The sequence below is a fragment of the Thermobia domestica genome, chromosome 2 (genome assembly GCF_964235325.1).
Source record: "Thermobia domestica chromosome 2, izTheDome1.hap1.1, whole genome shotgun sequence".
Classification (NCBI taxonomy): Eukaryota; Metazoa; Arthropoda; class Insecta; order Zygentoma; family Lepismatidae; genus Thermobia; species Thermobia domestica.
Window position 1 is genome coordinate 86,703,611 of NC_137455.1, and position 15,479 is coordinate 86,719,089.

At 35.3% G+C, this 15,479-nt stretch overlaps 1 protein-coding gene across 1 annotated transcript in view; it reads left to right on the plus strand.

Annotated features, from left to right (window-relative positions):
• The first annotated feature begins 11,102 nt into the window (after nucleotides 1-11,102).
• The window catches only part of LOC145673868 (cytochrome b5-like), a 28,162-nt gene continuing 23,785 nt past the window's right edge, over nucleotides 11,103-15,479 (plus strand). Inside the window, exons 1-2 of the mRNA XM_081743648.1 lie at nucleotides 11,103-11,525; nucleotides 13,028-13,090. Of these exons, the coding sequence (XP_081599774.1) occupies nucleotides 13,040-13,090 (51 nt within the window). The 5' untranslated portion in view covers nucleotides 11,103-11,525; nucleotides 13,028-13,039. The remainder of the gene's footprint in view (nucleotides 11,526-13,027; nucleotides 13,091-15,479) is intronic.

Consider the following 15,479-nt stretch of genomic DNA (forward strand, 5'->3'; position numbering starts at 1 on the left):
AGGAACGAGAATGGGGAATGGCGGAAGCTTCATAACGAGGAACTACATAGTTTATACGGTTTACCCAACATTGTTAGGGTCGTCAAGTCTAGGAGGCTTAGGTGGGCAGGTCATGTAGCTAGAATGGAAGAAAGTAGAAACGCTTTCAAAGTCTTGACTGGTAGACCCATAGGAAAACGACCATTAGGAAGACCTAGGCGCAGATGGGAGGACAATATTAAGATGGATCTCGCAGAGATAGGAATACAAAGTAGAAACTGGATGCAATTAGCTAAGGATAGAAGTCAGTGGAGAGCTTTTGTGAACGCGGCACTGAACCTCCGGGTTCCATAGGCCATAGAGTTATTTAGTTAGTTAGTTTAGTGTATTGAAATTTCCCCCTGGGAAAGACGTTTCCACTGATTTTTTTTTATTATTGCGCTATAAAATACTTTAAAGCTAGCTAATTACGGAAAACATTTTCTTTTGCTCATGTGTTTGTTCTAACTAGTCGAAATTCGTGATTGAATTTCGGTCTGTTACTCGTGCGATTATAACAATGATCGCCATGTTTGTACGTCATTTGTCGGCTTGGAGAAACTGCGTCGCTCAGTAGAGAAATAGTTTAGAGAAAGATAAGATGTGTTTTAAGTGTCTGTGACGTTGCTAAAAAAAACGAAGAATAAAAAAAAAACGTAACAGATCTTAAGGTTTCTTTGAAAAGTAAACTATTTGTCTATTAGTTTATAATCAATTACTAGAATATGCAGTACTCAAATATCTAAAGACAATTTTATAGTATACTAATTTGCAATACTACTCATACAAGTTTCCCCGTTCTTTTAAAAGCTGTAATGTATGATACAGCTATAAAGCCCAGTAGAGGCAGTTGTCATAGTAAGTTTATTTAGTATCTTCACGTAAATAGGCATTGTTTACAGCCTGAATTAATACACTGATTAACGTCCTCAAGCTTGGGTCACCAACCGGCCTACGAAGCGAATCTTCATACTTAAGAAAAATCTACGATATAGAAGCAGGTGATTTGATAGTACAGTACTAATTTCTGATACGTAAGGTCGTCGTAAGGAACGCATTCAGGGAGGAGTCTCAGAAACTTTACCTAGGAGAAAACATTTCTCCAAGTATAAATAATCTAAATTAATCGTGGAACGTTAAGCGCAAAGATTGCATTGTATAAATAATCTAAATTTTCTACTGAAGTTAATACTAGGACGCTCAAACTTAATAAGACAGTCTTGTCCATGAGTTTTCTGGGATTTCTCCGTACTATTATCGAACTACTTTGCACATTAACAAAATTGTTTCACCATAATATTTTCGCTCTTACTTTCATTTTCTTGAGTCAATGGTAGTATTGTAAATTGTCTATATTTGTGTTTATATGTGTTTATATATTGCGTTGTTCTCTATTTTTAGTCTAGCATCATACTTATGCTCCTTATGCTTATGAAGTGCCTCCGATGCTGAAAAGAAGAATAGAAAGGAAACAGGAAAGAGATTAGAACAAAGGATAAAACAACATAAGGATGAAGCTAGACTAAAAAGAGAGTACAACGCAATATATAAACACATTAAAGAAACAGGACATGATATAGATTGGGAAGGAATAAAAGGATTAGAAAGGGAGAAAAGGAGTGTGATAAGAAAGTGGAAAGAAGCCCAGTGGACTAAGAAGTACGAGGAGAAGTTGATGAATTGGCCTAGTGGACTTGTAATACATGAATTATGGGAAAAGATGATAGACAAAATAGAAAGAAAGAATTAAAAGGATCAACACGAGCTGTTGGAGCAGGTGTACTATAGAGAACAGCAGATGGGCAATAGCGAATAGAAAGTGTAAGTGACAAACATTTTATTGAGAGTTTCATAACAGGTGCGCAAAAAGAGAAAGTGACTACAATAATTAAAAATTTACTTTTTGAGCCAATTAAAAGCTTAGGTTTAGAGTAATTAAAATTTTATTTTTTAGAGTCAACTAAAAGTTTATGTTTTGTAAAGAGAAAGTGGGAGTGTCTTGCATCCAGATTGTATATAAGCTGTCAAAATTGGATATTTCTCTCATAATGTGTCTGAGGAAGAGTATGTTACATAGCCGAAACTATAACACAAATATATAATTTTAAAATATATATACTGCTTTGGTCAGTTGGAGTTTTATTAGTAATCTTGAATTTTCCAAAGCTACAATGAATAATTTACATGTTAAGACCTACAAACACTATGCCCACTACAAATTCAATGGCCTAGGATCCAATCAAGAAACCCTTACACCAGATATTCTGTCGAGACGCAAGGAAGAACTCTAAACAGAAGGAAGATACTACAATGAGGACTACTTCGACTTCCTTTATCAGACTACGACCAAGAATAAAAAGTAATAGTAAAAGATCAGCATTTTCATACTACCATCGACAAAATGGAACCTTTTCTGCAAGATTGAGAAAATCTTTACGATTTCATTGATGAACATTACTGCTTTCTACCTGTCCTGTATTGTGGACATTATGAGGATCCCAGTAGTATCTTCCTAACTTTATGAACGGATGAAAGAAGACATAAATTTATAAGCTTTTTTAGACCAGAAGAGTTTGAAATTAAGATTACAATAGCAATATTGTATGCCCGGACTGTTCGCCTCAAGAATCACATAAGAAAAAGAGAAGGTACAGCTTTATAAGTGTGACAAAGAGAGTGGTTATGCAATTGAAGATCGAAGTCATCAGACAAGAGCTTCAGGAACAGCACATTAACTTTACCAACATAGTTAGAATACAATCCAAACTGATACTGTATCTCTTATCCGGCTACACTCTCATAATCCTAAAGTAGTTAAGAAATTAATCCAAGAGGGAGTGTATGTTCTTAATCATCTCATCGAGTTGAAGCATTCAGGAATTTCAGGACAAAAATTGTCCTCAACGATCCAAAATCAACAGTTCTACCAAAAATGTTTAAATTATTATTTTGACCGGCAAATACACCAAGAAATCTAGCTCTTACAAAGACCCATCTAATACCCAATCAGAGATCATAGTCACTATCCAACCAGAAGAAGCGGTTGCTCACCAACCAGTGAATGACTCCTAAGTTCAAATGTTACTACTTCTGTCTATTTCCCCGGATCTTAGCTAAGAAAGAAATAATAGCATGGATTTATGATCACAAGAGATATGTCTTAACAAGTTTTGTTAGGCAACTATAAAATTACTAATGCTGTACTGTAAAATAAATATTACACTTCATTATTTCTGGGCTCAAAATCACAAATGGATATCTCTATACCCTCTCCTAACCATAATAAAAGTAATCTATTCATCTCTAAACAGCTCTTTTAAGAGCATCTTCTATTCTATTTGGAATACCATGTAGTTTCTGCTAATCACATCTCAGCAACTTTATACCACATTAATCACTGGACATGCGCGGACATTTTCCCTGGCCCTTGGAGCGTAGATAAGCTTCAACAGCAACGATACAGGACTACGAACCGGAATATGTAACCAGAATATATATTGTTTGCTACTTCCAAATAGAATCACCTACTATTACATCGAGAAAGATGATATGGATAGGACCGGCTTTGTATCCCATCTTACAAGTCTGTCAAATCCACTGGCGCAAATCCCGGGGGGACGAGGGGAAATGTTCCCCCAATCTTGGACCTGGGGGACTGTCCCCCCAATAATCTGACTTAAAAAGTGCTTTTTGGGATAAGTGTGATGATTTGTGTCCGACTGCCACAAAGGAATATGAGATGAAATTGATTTCTCTTGGCTTTTCCATTTCTCTTAAAAAGAATCGTATTCTGTAGTATTTCAAACTGAATTTTGTGCTGTAGTGCGTTTAGTAGTCTCATCAATATGTATTAATTCCACTTCCGCTACTTGGGCACAAATTTCAATAAATGCCAGAGAGAGGATATGCCCCTCTCCTCATGCTGGCAAGTTGTCTCAGCTGTAGGTACGGGCACAAATTACGGGGAAATGGGGATACATGTCCCCCAAAAAAATTGGAACTGGAGGCTCTCCCAATAATCCGATTTGAAAAGTACTTTTTGCAGGTAAGTGTGATGATTTGTGTCCGACTGCCACAAAGGAAAGTGAGATGAAATTAGTTTCTCTTGTTTTTTTTTTTTTCATTTTTAATGAAATTGAAGGTGTGCGACTGTGTGTGACGTAACCTGATATGAAATCTTATCTCCTCCTCTCCCCTAGGCCCTAGAACACGAAGAGTATATAGACTACCCGATGTCAGTAGAACCCATCTTTTCAGTAAATGCGCATTTCATCTATTTCTAGTATCAGCCTAGGCATCTACTCATGCTTCGTAAGGCAACTCTATGGCCTATGGAACCCGGAAGTTCAATGTCGCGTTCAGAAAAGCTCTCCATTGACTTCTATCCTTAGCCAACTGGATCCAGTTTCTACTTTGCATTCCTATTTTTGCGAGATCCATCTTAATATTGTCTTCCCATCTGCGCCTACGTCTTCCTAATGGTCGTTTTCCGATTGGTCTTACCGCTAACACTTTGAAAGCGTTCATACTTTCTTCCATCCTGACTATATGTCCTACCCACCTAAGCCTCCTAGACTTGATGACCCTAACAATGTTTGGTAAACCGTATAATTTATGTAGTTCCTCGTTATGAAGTTTTCGCCATTCCCCTTTCCTCTTGGATCTGAATATTCGTCTGAGAATTTTGTTTTCAAATGCTTTCAGTCTATGTTCTTCCCTCAGAGTAAACCACCATGTTTCGAAACTATACAGAATAACATTCATGATTATCGTTTTATATATTTTAAGCTTCAAATTCCTCGACAGAATTAACGACGACAAGAGATTTTGAACTGAATAATAACATGAATTCCCTGTTCTTAGTCGATATTTAATTTCTTCGTGAATATGATTTTCGTCTGTTAATATTGATCCTAGATTTTTGAAAGTATCCACTTTATCAGCTCGTGGACAAAAACTTTCCTACCCGGACCTTACTTTGGGATTCATTTAAACATGCCTTAATTAATTTAATTAGCATTTTCGATATTCCAAATTCTGTAAGAATGTTCTACAATATTTCTCTCCTAACCGAGTCGTACGCCTTTCTAAAATCAATAAATAGTTGATGTACCGGGCTACTGTATTCCCACTTCTTTTCGAGTATTTGGCGAATGGTAAATATTTGGTCGATAGTTGATCGATTTCGTCTCAATCCGCACTGATAATCTCCAATAATTTAATCTGCGTATGGGGTCAATCTTGCTAATAGAATATTTGAAAGGATTTTATAGGATGTTGACAGAAGAGAGATGCCTCGATAATTATTACAGTCAGTTTTGGCGCCTTTCTTGTGGATTGGAACAATGATTGATTCTTTCCATTCTTGTGGCAATTTTTCCTTGTTGTAGAAAAGGAGGATGGGTTTGTGTATCTTGTTTCACAATTTTTCGCCTCCAGGTAAAATTAACTCAGCCGGAATTTCGTCTACACCCGGAGATTTGTGTTTCTTTAATTTCTTTATAGCGATTTCTACTTCTATTCGGTTGGGTTCTGGAATATACGGTTCTGCGGTGTGTATCTCCCTTTCACCCCGCACATTAGTTTTTGGCTGCGTGATAAGCAAATCGTCAAAGAAATCTTTCCATTTATTTAAAATACTATCTGTATCAGTGAGAACTGTTAAATCAGCTTTCTTATAAGCACGAGGTTGATAGCCTTTCTTAAATTCGTTGATCCCTTTATACATGTCCCGAATGTTTTTATTTTTACTATTATCTTCGAGTTCCTTAATTTTAGCTTTCAAAAAATCGCGTTTCTTTGTTCTAAAAGTTTTGGAAGTTTCCCGCCTGATGTCTATGAAATTTTGTATAGTTATTTCATTCGGATTTTGTAACGAACGTAATTTTGCCTGTTTTCTCTTCTCTGCTAGTTCGAACCATGGTTTGTTCCTACGTATTTCCGCGTGTCCCAATTTTTCTTTTGAGAGAGTATGCTTCGTAAGCAAAGAAAAGAACTCAATTGCTGGAATATTTTTCTCCATAATCTTAAGGTTACATCTGTTAACTAAAGAGTATATGACATGCGTCAGTTTTCTGTAACGATTCCTGTAATGTTATTGAGATTATCATCATTTTGCTCAAATAAGAATATTGTTGCGTCATACGTAATTGATATTCTTTCTTCATAGTTTTATGGAAGTCATTATTTATATTATTATATTATTATAAAACAATTTTAACGTTGATCTTTGTGGATGCCTAATTAGAAACATACCAATTATAAATATGCATGTATTCAGATTTCAGAATGTGTTCATGGCAGTGATATGTAATACTGATATGTACTACTACTTCATCTACATCGCCTAATATATAATATACTCTACAACAGGTTAATCTCAGAAATCACATTCATCTGCCGTAATATGAGTTTCATCTCCCTTCTCTAGAATAAGCCTCAAATCTGTCCACCACCCAATGTTGAAGACAACGAATGGCGTATTTAGGATTTTGTTTCGAGGGGCTATGTCCAACACAAGGAAGGAAGTGGGCAATTGCCCACCTGAGTTTGAGAATAAAATATATTTTAATTTATGCATAAGTTGAAGTTATAATGACAAGAATTACAGGCCGATAAATCCTATATGATATGATACAAAAATTTAGGAGTGAATCTAACCCTTTATTCTATTTACACAAGAAAAAGGAAGCATCCTGTTGGCCTTCCTAATTTCCCGAGCTAATTATTCCCCCGTTTTGATTTTCTTTAATTCAAACATTTCCTTCTTTTAAAAATAACTAACCGATATAATTTTTCCTTTGTTATAATAACCACAATCCTGTCATGTTGATATCCGCGCAAGTTGGTGTGGAACATCAGTTTCGCTTATGAACTCCTCTTAGTTTTGGTGTTACTGATGACTGCCGACTTGAATCACAACTGACAACGGTTGATAAAGTATGATAGGCGAAATGAAAGAAATTAACGTCAAGAAAAAGAAAAGTAGAAAGGACAAATGAAAGAACAAAACGACGCAGTTCTTACATAGAATGAAATTTGACAAATACAGTATTATTTCTGAACAAAGAGCATAAGAAAAATGGAAAGTCAATGACATTCTTAGAAATGGTAAGAAGGATTATTGTTGTACGTGGAATGCGAAAAACTAACAAATTTATTTAGGGGGGAGCTTGAACCCAATAGCCTCCTAAATACGCCACTGAAGACAATTCTGCTCCCCTGATCCTTCTCAGCATTATTTTTCAACTTCATAAATATTTGGAACATCGCTTATATATACATATATATATATATAATATGGAAACGGTTTTACCCGTCCCCCCAATGTTGAAGACAGATTTGCGCCGATGTCTTTTATTATCCCTGTCTCCGCAATTAAGCGTTTTCCATCAAAGTTGCAGGTTTTTTTCTTGTGTTAAGGTTCTGAACTCATATACGAAGTTTGTCGGATTTTCGTGGGAGACCCTATATATGAATAGGTAATAACGATATACAAATAAGTTTGTAAATGATATGTTTCCAATGTTTATGAAAACATTTTCCTTCACTGTTACAATTTCTGAGGTTTGGAATTATGAGAGCAGTCCTATCCGTAAGAGTGATTCATAAGTGTGGAAAATAGTGTATCTGCCTTAATATTGTTTTGCATTTGTTTATGGTATGAAATGGCGATACTCGTTCCCTTTTGACAGATATCCGTATCATTCAATACTATTTATTTATGCGATTACTGAGAGTCAAAAAGTATACTACAGACTGAATAAAGTATCCTGGAGAGGTGCCTAAGGTGTTTTGGTGGAACGAAACAAACATAAGACACTGAGTCATTTATGTTTCGTATCTCCATAACTGTAAACAAACAATAAACCAAACGTCAAGTTAAAAAAGACAGCGAAATTTGCTTTTGCTAAACTAAATTAACAGATGAAGATAAACTTAGTAGCATGCGGACATGTGATAAAGATAATAAAATAAAATATATTTATTTCGTGATATTATTTATTTACTTATTTCTTTTCTGCAATACAAACATATAGGCCTAACCTTGCAAACAGCATTCCCGTCAAGTTCATTGTGCAGAAAGTTTCTGTCGCCTACTCACAGCAAGACATTTAAGAACATACCACGAAATCGAGGCTCTGTAGAACTGAGCGCTGCTCAGCGAGATGAAATTATCGGTCGCGCAACAAATGGTGAGGCATTGTCGCACATTGCTCGAGATCTTGGTCCTCGAACAATTCGCAAGTGGCTAAATCGTTATGCAGAGCAAACAGATATGAATTGGGTTAAGTCAAGACATCGAAGTGGACGGCCGCGAGCAACGTCTGTGCAACAGGTTACAGACCTTATTACCGAGGTGCGAAATCAGCCCCTGCGTCATCGATCTATTTTGAAGGGTAAAGCAGTAAAATAAGGGCATTCGCACAAAATAATAAGACAACGACTAAAGTCTGCTGGAATCAACTGTGCACGCCCCGCAAAGAAAACTATTCTAACAGAAGAGAACAAGGCAAGGCGCCTGGAATGGGCTCACTTGCATGTGAATACTCGCCAAGCATATTGGGAGCTAGTCATCTGGTCCGACGAGAAGGTATTCCGTTCCTTCGAACACGGAGGACTAATATTATTGGAACACGATATCACTTGGAGCACGTAGTTCGAACTTCGCACTCTGGCCGAATTTCAGCTCAATTTTGGGGTTATATGACAGCTGCGGGTTCGGGTGAGCTCGTGCCTATTCCTGGGAGTATGACTTATATTCAATTATTAGTCCCACCTATAGTCAATTATTAGAGAACATGCTACTGCCATCCCTTCAAAGAAATTTCTCGGAACAAAGGAATTCATTTTTATGCACGAAAATAATGCTGTTCATGTATCAAGACAGACGACGAATGGTTCGATGATAATCGTGAACTGATCTGCATAGACTGGCCTCCAAATCTGACATTAACCCCATAGAACATCTTTGGAGTTCTATGGTTCAAGAATGGGAAATACGTCGACAGGACCGGGTCCAGAAACTTCTTCAGGCTCACGTGATGAAATTGCGGGAACATTTCCGAGTGCAATGTGTTCCAATCTGGTAGCCAACACGAGGAAACGCCTGTCTGATATCATTGCTGCAAATGGTGATTACAGCATGTTTAATGTCTCCATACAAACATGACATGACTTCTATACGTCTTTCCCTTTTCGGGGTAGTCTCAGGGGGCACAGTGGCTTAGTGATAGAGCGTTCACCACACATACACATAAACACACACACTCTCAAACAAACAAACAAATATATAAAGTCGTTTGAGATACGACTCTGTGTGAACAATAGAAACTCACCTTAATTTTTCTTGCAAACTGTTGTATCTTGAGTTACGGCAGTTCGAGAGAAATTTAATTCTCTACAATTGAAATACGACAAACATCGAACTGCTTATTCTACAGTTATATTTAGGAATTTAGATATGGCTATTAAAGAGAATTATAGAGCTTCTAAAGGGGAATCCGGGACTGGTCTTAACTCAAACATCGATTTTTTTTTAGATACGACACTTTGCAAACAAAGGAACGATATGTGTGTGTTTTTTTTTTTTTTTTGCTATGTTAAATAAGGGTTGAAAAGGGGGTTACAAAAGAGAACGAGTTTTAAGGAGTAAGATAATTTGCTATAGGCTGTCCTCTTTTATTAGCATAACGAGTTCTATGACCTATTTATTTTATCATAGTCTTTTGTGTAATCTCTGTTATGTTCAGTAGGGGCTGAAAAAAGTGGTCATCTGCTATGTCGGGCCATAGCCTTTCCTGTGTAAGCTCTACTATGTGTATTTTTTACTATGTTACATAGAGGTTAAAAAGATGGTCACACTCCTTTGTCAGCTCTGTTATGTTACATAGGGGTTGAAAAATATACCATATTCTTTTATTAGCTCTGCTACTTTACGTAGGGGGATTGCGAAACGTGGTCGTAAAAGAGAACGAGTACACCCTCATTAGTCTCTGCTATGTGTTCATAGTCTTATGTAAGTTTTGCTATGTTAAAATAGGTTGAGTTGATTTTTTTGAGTTTAACGTCCAGTTCAGCAGCGAGGCTATATGAGATGTGAACCTACTGATTAACGTGGAATCCGAACCACATGAGCTCCCGCCGGGAATCAAAGGCGCGTATGCTAACCGCTTAGCCACGAGGGAGCTCCATGTTAAAATAGGGTTGAAAAAGTGTCGTAAAAGAGAACGAATACACTCCAAAAAGGGAGTCGTAAAAGAGAACGAATACATCCCCAAAAAGGGGTCATAAAAGAGAACGAGTTTTCGGGGTGTTCGTTTTTCCATAGCTGGACGTTACGGGTGACCTCACGTATCGTGCGATACTGGAAAATTGAGTCCTTGCTATCAGGACGCCCTGGAAAAAAGTGCGATTTTTCTCAAAATGGTTTCAGGTACCGCCCATCTACTGAATGACTTTCTTTGGGACGACTTTCTGAAGCAACGACTAATTCAATTTTGTTCATGTTTCATAAATAAATTTTTATTAAAAACCCTAAAATACGATATAAGTCATTTTCATCTTTTAATAACATACATATGATGTTGCTTACTCTTAGGATGAGTTCTTTTCGGATGAATATTTGAAAACGACTCAATCAATTTGGTTTACATTTCATGGATAAATGTTTCATTAACGGCCCTAAAAGGTGGTATAAATCATGTTTCATGAACAAATCCATAAGGGGTGATTCACACTTGGAGGCAAGTTTTCTTCTGACAGTATTGTATTTTCGTAAATAAGTGTTTCCGTAATAGCTGAAGCATACCATGACTCAAAATTAAGATGTGGTAGCGAGAAAGCTTTGTACGGTGTTCCGTGTCTTTTTTCTGGCGATCCATAATCGATAGCAATAAATGAGCAGCATCGCACCAGTAGACCTTGTTGCAGAAGGGAGGGCAAAGAACTTTTCAGTTTGAACTCAGTATACAGATTGGGTTACGAGGGAAACCTCTAAAAAGAATATTAAAGAAACCTATCAAATGGTTTTTGTCTACACGACAATCTGAGACCGGAGGAGAACCTGTTCTAGTTGCCCTGTGGGTGACACGTGTACTGAAGAAATATTTTTCTTAAAGGAAATAAATTATTTTCAAATAAGACTGGTTCCTACAAGGAAAACAATGTCAAATATATATATACGCCAAAACAATTACAAAATAACCTTGATATTATGCAAATTTGATAATGAGAAGTGAAAATTAATACACGATAGATTTCAACAACTGAAGAGTCCAATCAAGAAATAAGCTGATGCAACTACAGTAGAAGAACTAAAAGGTTAGAGACATGGAAACTTTTTTGCGTCACTTTGATACGAATCAGAAGATAGTGTTGTTGTGTCCGTTACTTTAACAGTGAATTAACATATGCTCCTTGGCTTACATCTTCAACAGAGGACCGTCAGCCCAGCCTTCAGAAAGCGATAGGATATCATCGAGCACGTGGCCTCCGTCCTATATTAAGTATGTGCATTTTTAAACTTATAGACATTAAGTTCCACTTTATTATTATTATTATTATTATTATTATTATTATTATTATTATTATTATTATTATTATTATTATTATTATTATTATTATTATTATTATTATTATTATTATTTTCAATTGCCTACAAGAGCTCCCTCATGGCTAAGCGGTTAGCATAAGCGCCTTTGGCGTGAGAGACTTGGGTTCGATTCCCGGCAGAAGCTCATGGGGTTCGGAATTCACGTTAAACTGTAGGTCCACGTCTTATATAGCCTCGCTGCTGAAAGAGACACTATCCAAAATCAAATTGACTACAAAAATTTTGCCCTTTTGAAACTGATATGGTTAACTTATTTTACTTCGTCTGATGTTAATTGGTTAGTTATTTCTTTTATACTATTAATATATCATTAGTGTATTATATTCAAACTGTATTAATCACGGTACAACTTGGAACATTAAATTAAATGTTTCATTTTTAGTGGTACTTCTTGAGGTAAGCTATATCAGTGAGAGTTGGCATTTTATCGCTGCGGAAGAGTAACATAGTGTCCTATACAAAGAATGTGAAATTGGGTGGATTTTCTTCCCTTACCTTGTGCTGATGAAACTGACTTCTGCCGATCTGACTTCCCTCAAAACTCGCCACTGTTCATACTAAAATTATTAAATCTATTACCTTAAAATTTGATTTTTAGAACTAATAAAGTATAACTTCTTAATCATTTACACTTAAATCTTAATGATGGAAATTGAAAGGAATTTTCAGAAGGAATTCAGATTACGTTCATATGCTTAGATTTCTATAAATTCCTATAAAAGCGTGTTAGGACTAAAAATATCAGCCACGATAGCCATACATGGATGTCGTGATGTGGTTACGCTAATCGTTCAGCTCGGCTTGTGAAAACATATTTAAGGGATCATAATTTTAAGAATCGTAAACATAATTCAACGTTTTTCTATATTATAGACTAGCTATAATGCCCGTTCTTCACACAGGAAGAATAAATTTATACAAAGTGCTTGAACTCCCTCTTCCCCCTTAGATGCACATGGGAGATGTATTTGGATGTAAATAGCATCGTCAGTCTGATGGATTGGACTCTAATATTTGTAATTCTCGATTGTTTTTACATGTCACTCCTTCCCACCGCACTCGATAGCAATGGAATCTGAATTTGGACTTCAACGGAGTCGGAAGTATTTCTACTACTTAAGTCAGAATAATAATAATAATAATAATAATAATAATAATAATAATAATAATAATAATAATAATAATAATAATTATTATTATTATTATTATTATTATTATTATTATTATTATTATTATTATTATTATTATTATTATTATTATTATTATTATTATTATTATTTAATGGAACCACAGTGCAATTCATTTTATCATTTCCAAATGTATTTTAGCATAGCATGATGCATTTAGACTGGAAGTAAATAATTGTTTCTTCTACAAAGTAGATTCTCTTTACAGATATTGGATGACATGACAGGAGAAATGAGCGTTCAAATTGCATCAGCTACTAATAGAAACCAAGTAAGTTTCTTTAGAGAATACTCTTGCTATCAGATTTTGATTGCAATGTATAATTAATGTACCGTAATTCAGCATGAACATAAAAGAATATCGTGGTTTCAATTTGTTATCTTGTGTCTTGAATACAGTGTTCTTTCGCAGCCAGTATCAACAAAGACGAGAGTTCTAGTCGTGCGTATATAGGGCCGGATCTTGAATTCTGCGAACTACGCGTTCGCAGGAGGTGCCATAGGATGAGGACCTCGAAACTGGAAAATGAATTTTGAGCTGTAAATGTGAATATTAGAAAAAAATGTTATGATGAAAAAATTTTCAAATAGCTTCAAATAAATATTGTACAGACTGTAATAGAGTAAAAATACATCAAAAGGACAATATAGTCGAATTTTTGAGTGGTTCATTGTAAAACATGCCTTTAGAATTGAAATGGACTCGCAATCAATTGGTGCTAATGCCCACTTGCAAGTGATGCTAGTGTGAGGAAAATGTCCCGCGACGCAGGGAGATTTAGGAAAGATTTTTAAAAAGGAAAGACGGGACATTTTACGAACACGAGATAAAATGTAGGGAGGTTTAGTTTTCTATAGATGTTATATTAAGCACTACTGCACTACGACTAAAGACAGAGATATCCTTTCCACAATCCCACCATATACACAAAATACAAATATAATAGATTCTTCATTTCTCTCCTAACTACCCTTCCGTGACCTTGCTAGAGAATATCAAATATGTCTTTGAAATGGGAATGGACCAACAAACAAAAGGAAGTCATCTGCACGTGTTGTTTATGGATTGGGCGTCATTATCATAGTAAAAAGAAATGTCTTCAAGGGTGCTACGCCTTGACATAAACAGTGTTCTCGCATAGTGCTTCAGACTGAAATAGAGTACACCAACAGTTAAGGGTTGAGAAAGGTAAGCGTAAATGAAATGCACTATTCTAAGTTGTTTCGTTTATATATATATATATATATATATATATATATATATATATATATATATATATATATATATATATATATATATATATATATATATATATATATATATATATCATGATGTGTTTTCACTTTTCAATAGTACTTTGTTTTTCATGTAACAATAATGGCCAATGATAAAAAAAGCAAGTGAGCATGTTATCGGAAAAGAAAGCTACGACACTTGAAAAAAAAAAAAAAAGATGAGAGACTAGCTAGCGAAGGCTTTAAAAAATTTTTTTTTTCGACTTCTGAACAAAATTTCGAAAGCGATAAACAAACAAATATTGAGGTGTAGGAGTTATCAATACCAATTACTGTTAACGAAACATTTGCAAGTCGACAAACTTTTGAAACTGTAAGTTTATTATACTTGATTGCAGTAATTTAATTGTTAAATTAAAATTAAATGAATACGGCCTTTTCGGTTACGGGTCTGAGTTAAATTTAATGTATTTCAAAATTTGTTTGAATACAATCAGTTTTCACGCATCTATGCGTATAACTCGAAATGGTAACTGTATTCGAAAGGTTCTTAGGATTACAGTATAAGTAACACATACAAAAAACTTTCACTGTCAATCACAGCAGCGTATACATATGCTCGTTGTCTTATAACAGTGTAACAATCAATCCATTCTCTCCTATTAAATTAAATTTTGATGGAGCGATATTTTAAAACATTTGGTAATAGTCCTTCGGACCCAAAGGAGAGATCTTGGGTGCACCACTGCTTGTGTCTAAATTGTGTTACTCATTGCCTGATTTCGAACGTCTATGTTGGAAAGAGAGATGAAAGGACTGAATTGTTTTATTGGCCTAAGGGGCCCTGAAAAGAATTTTTGTGAGGGACACCTGATTTTGAAGTTCTGCCACTGGATCGAAGATGAATTAAATATCAATTAAGACACATATTTTTGTCACTTGTTGTGTATTAAACAAGATCAGCTAAAATTAGTAAAGAATTATTTGAAATCAACTATATCTCAAGAACAATTAAATGGACTAGCTTTGATGGTCATTAAAAATGGCATACTCAGTGGATGTAATAGTAAGAAATTTTGCCAAAATGAAAGCCAGAAAAGTGTCTTTAGAACATGAACTTTTCAGTAACAAAGAAATCGAGAAATTAAACCAATTACCATAATCATATCACTAGAAACTATGTAAATATGCTTTTAATGAAGCACAAGAGCATACTTTTTTTGGTCGAAATCAAATCTGTGTTAGACTTAAAGCCCATAAGTTTTATTCTGTTTTGACTTTTACGTTTCAATTGTACTTGGCAAAATACATCTTAGGTATATATCTTAGTTATGCCTTGTGCTTATTTAATAAAAACATACTATTGCTTATTAAAATTGGAACTTTGCTCAGCATTCATCCACAATCAATTAGATATAATTTCT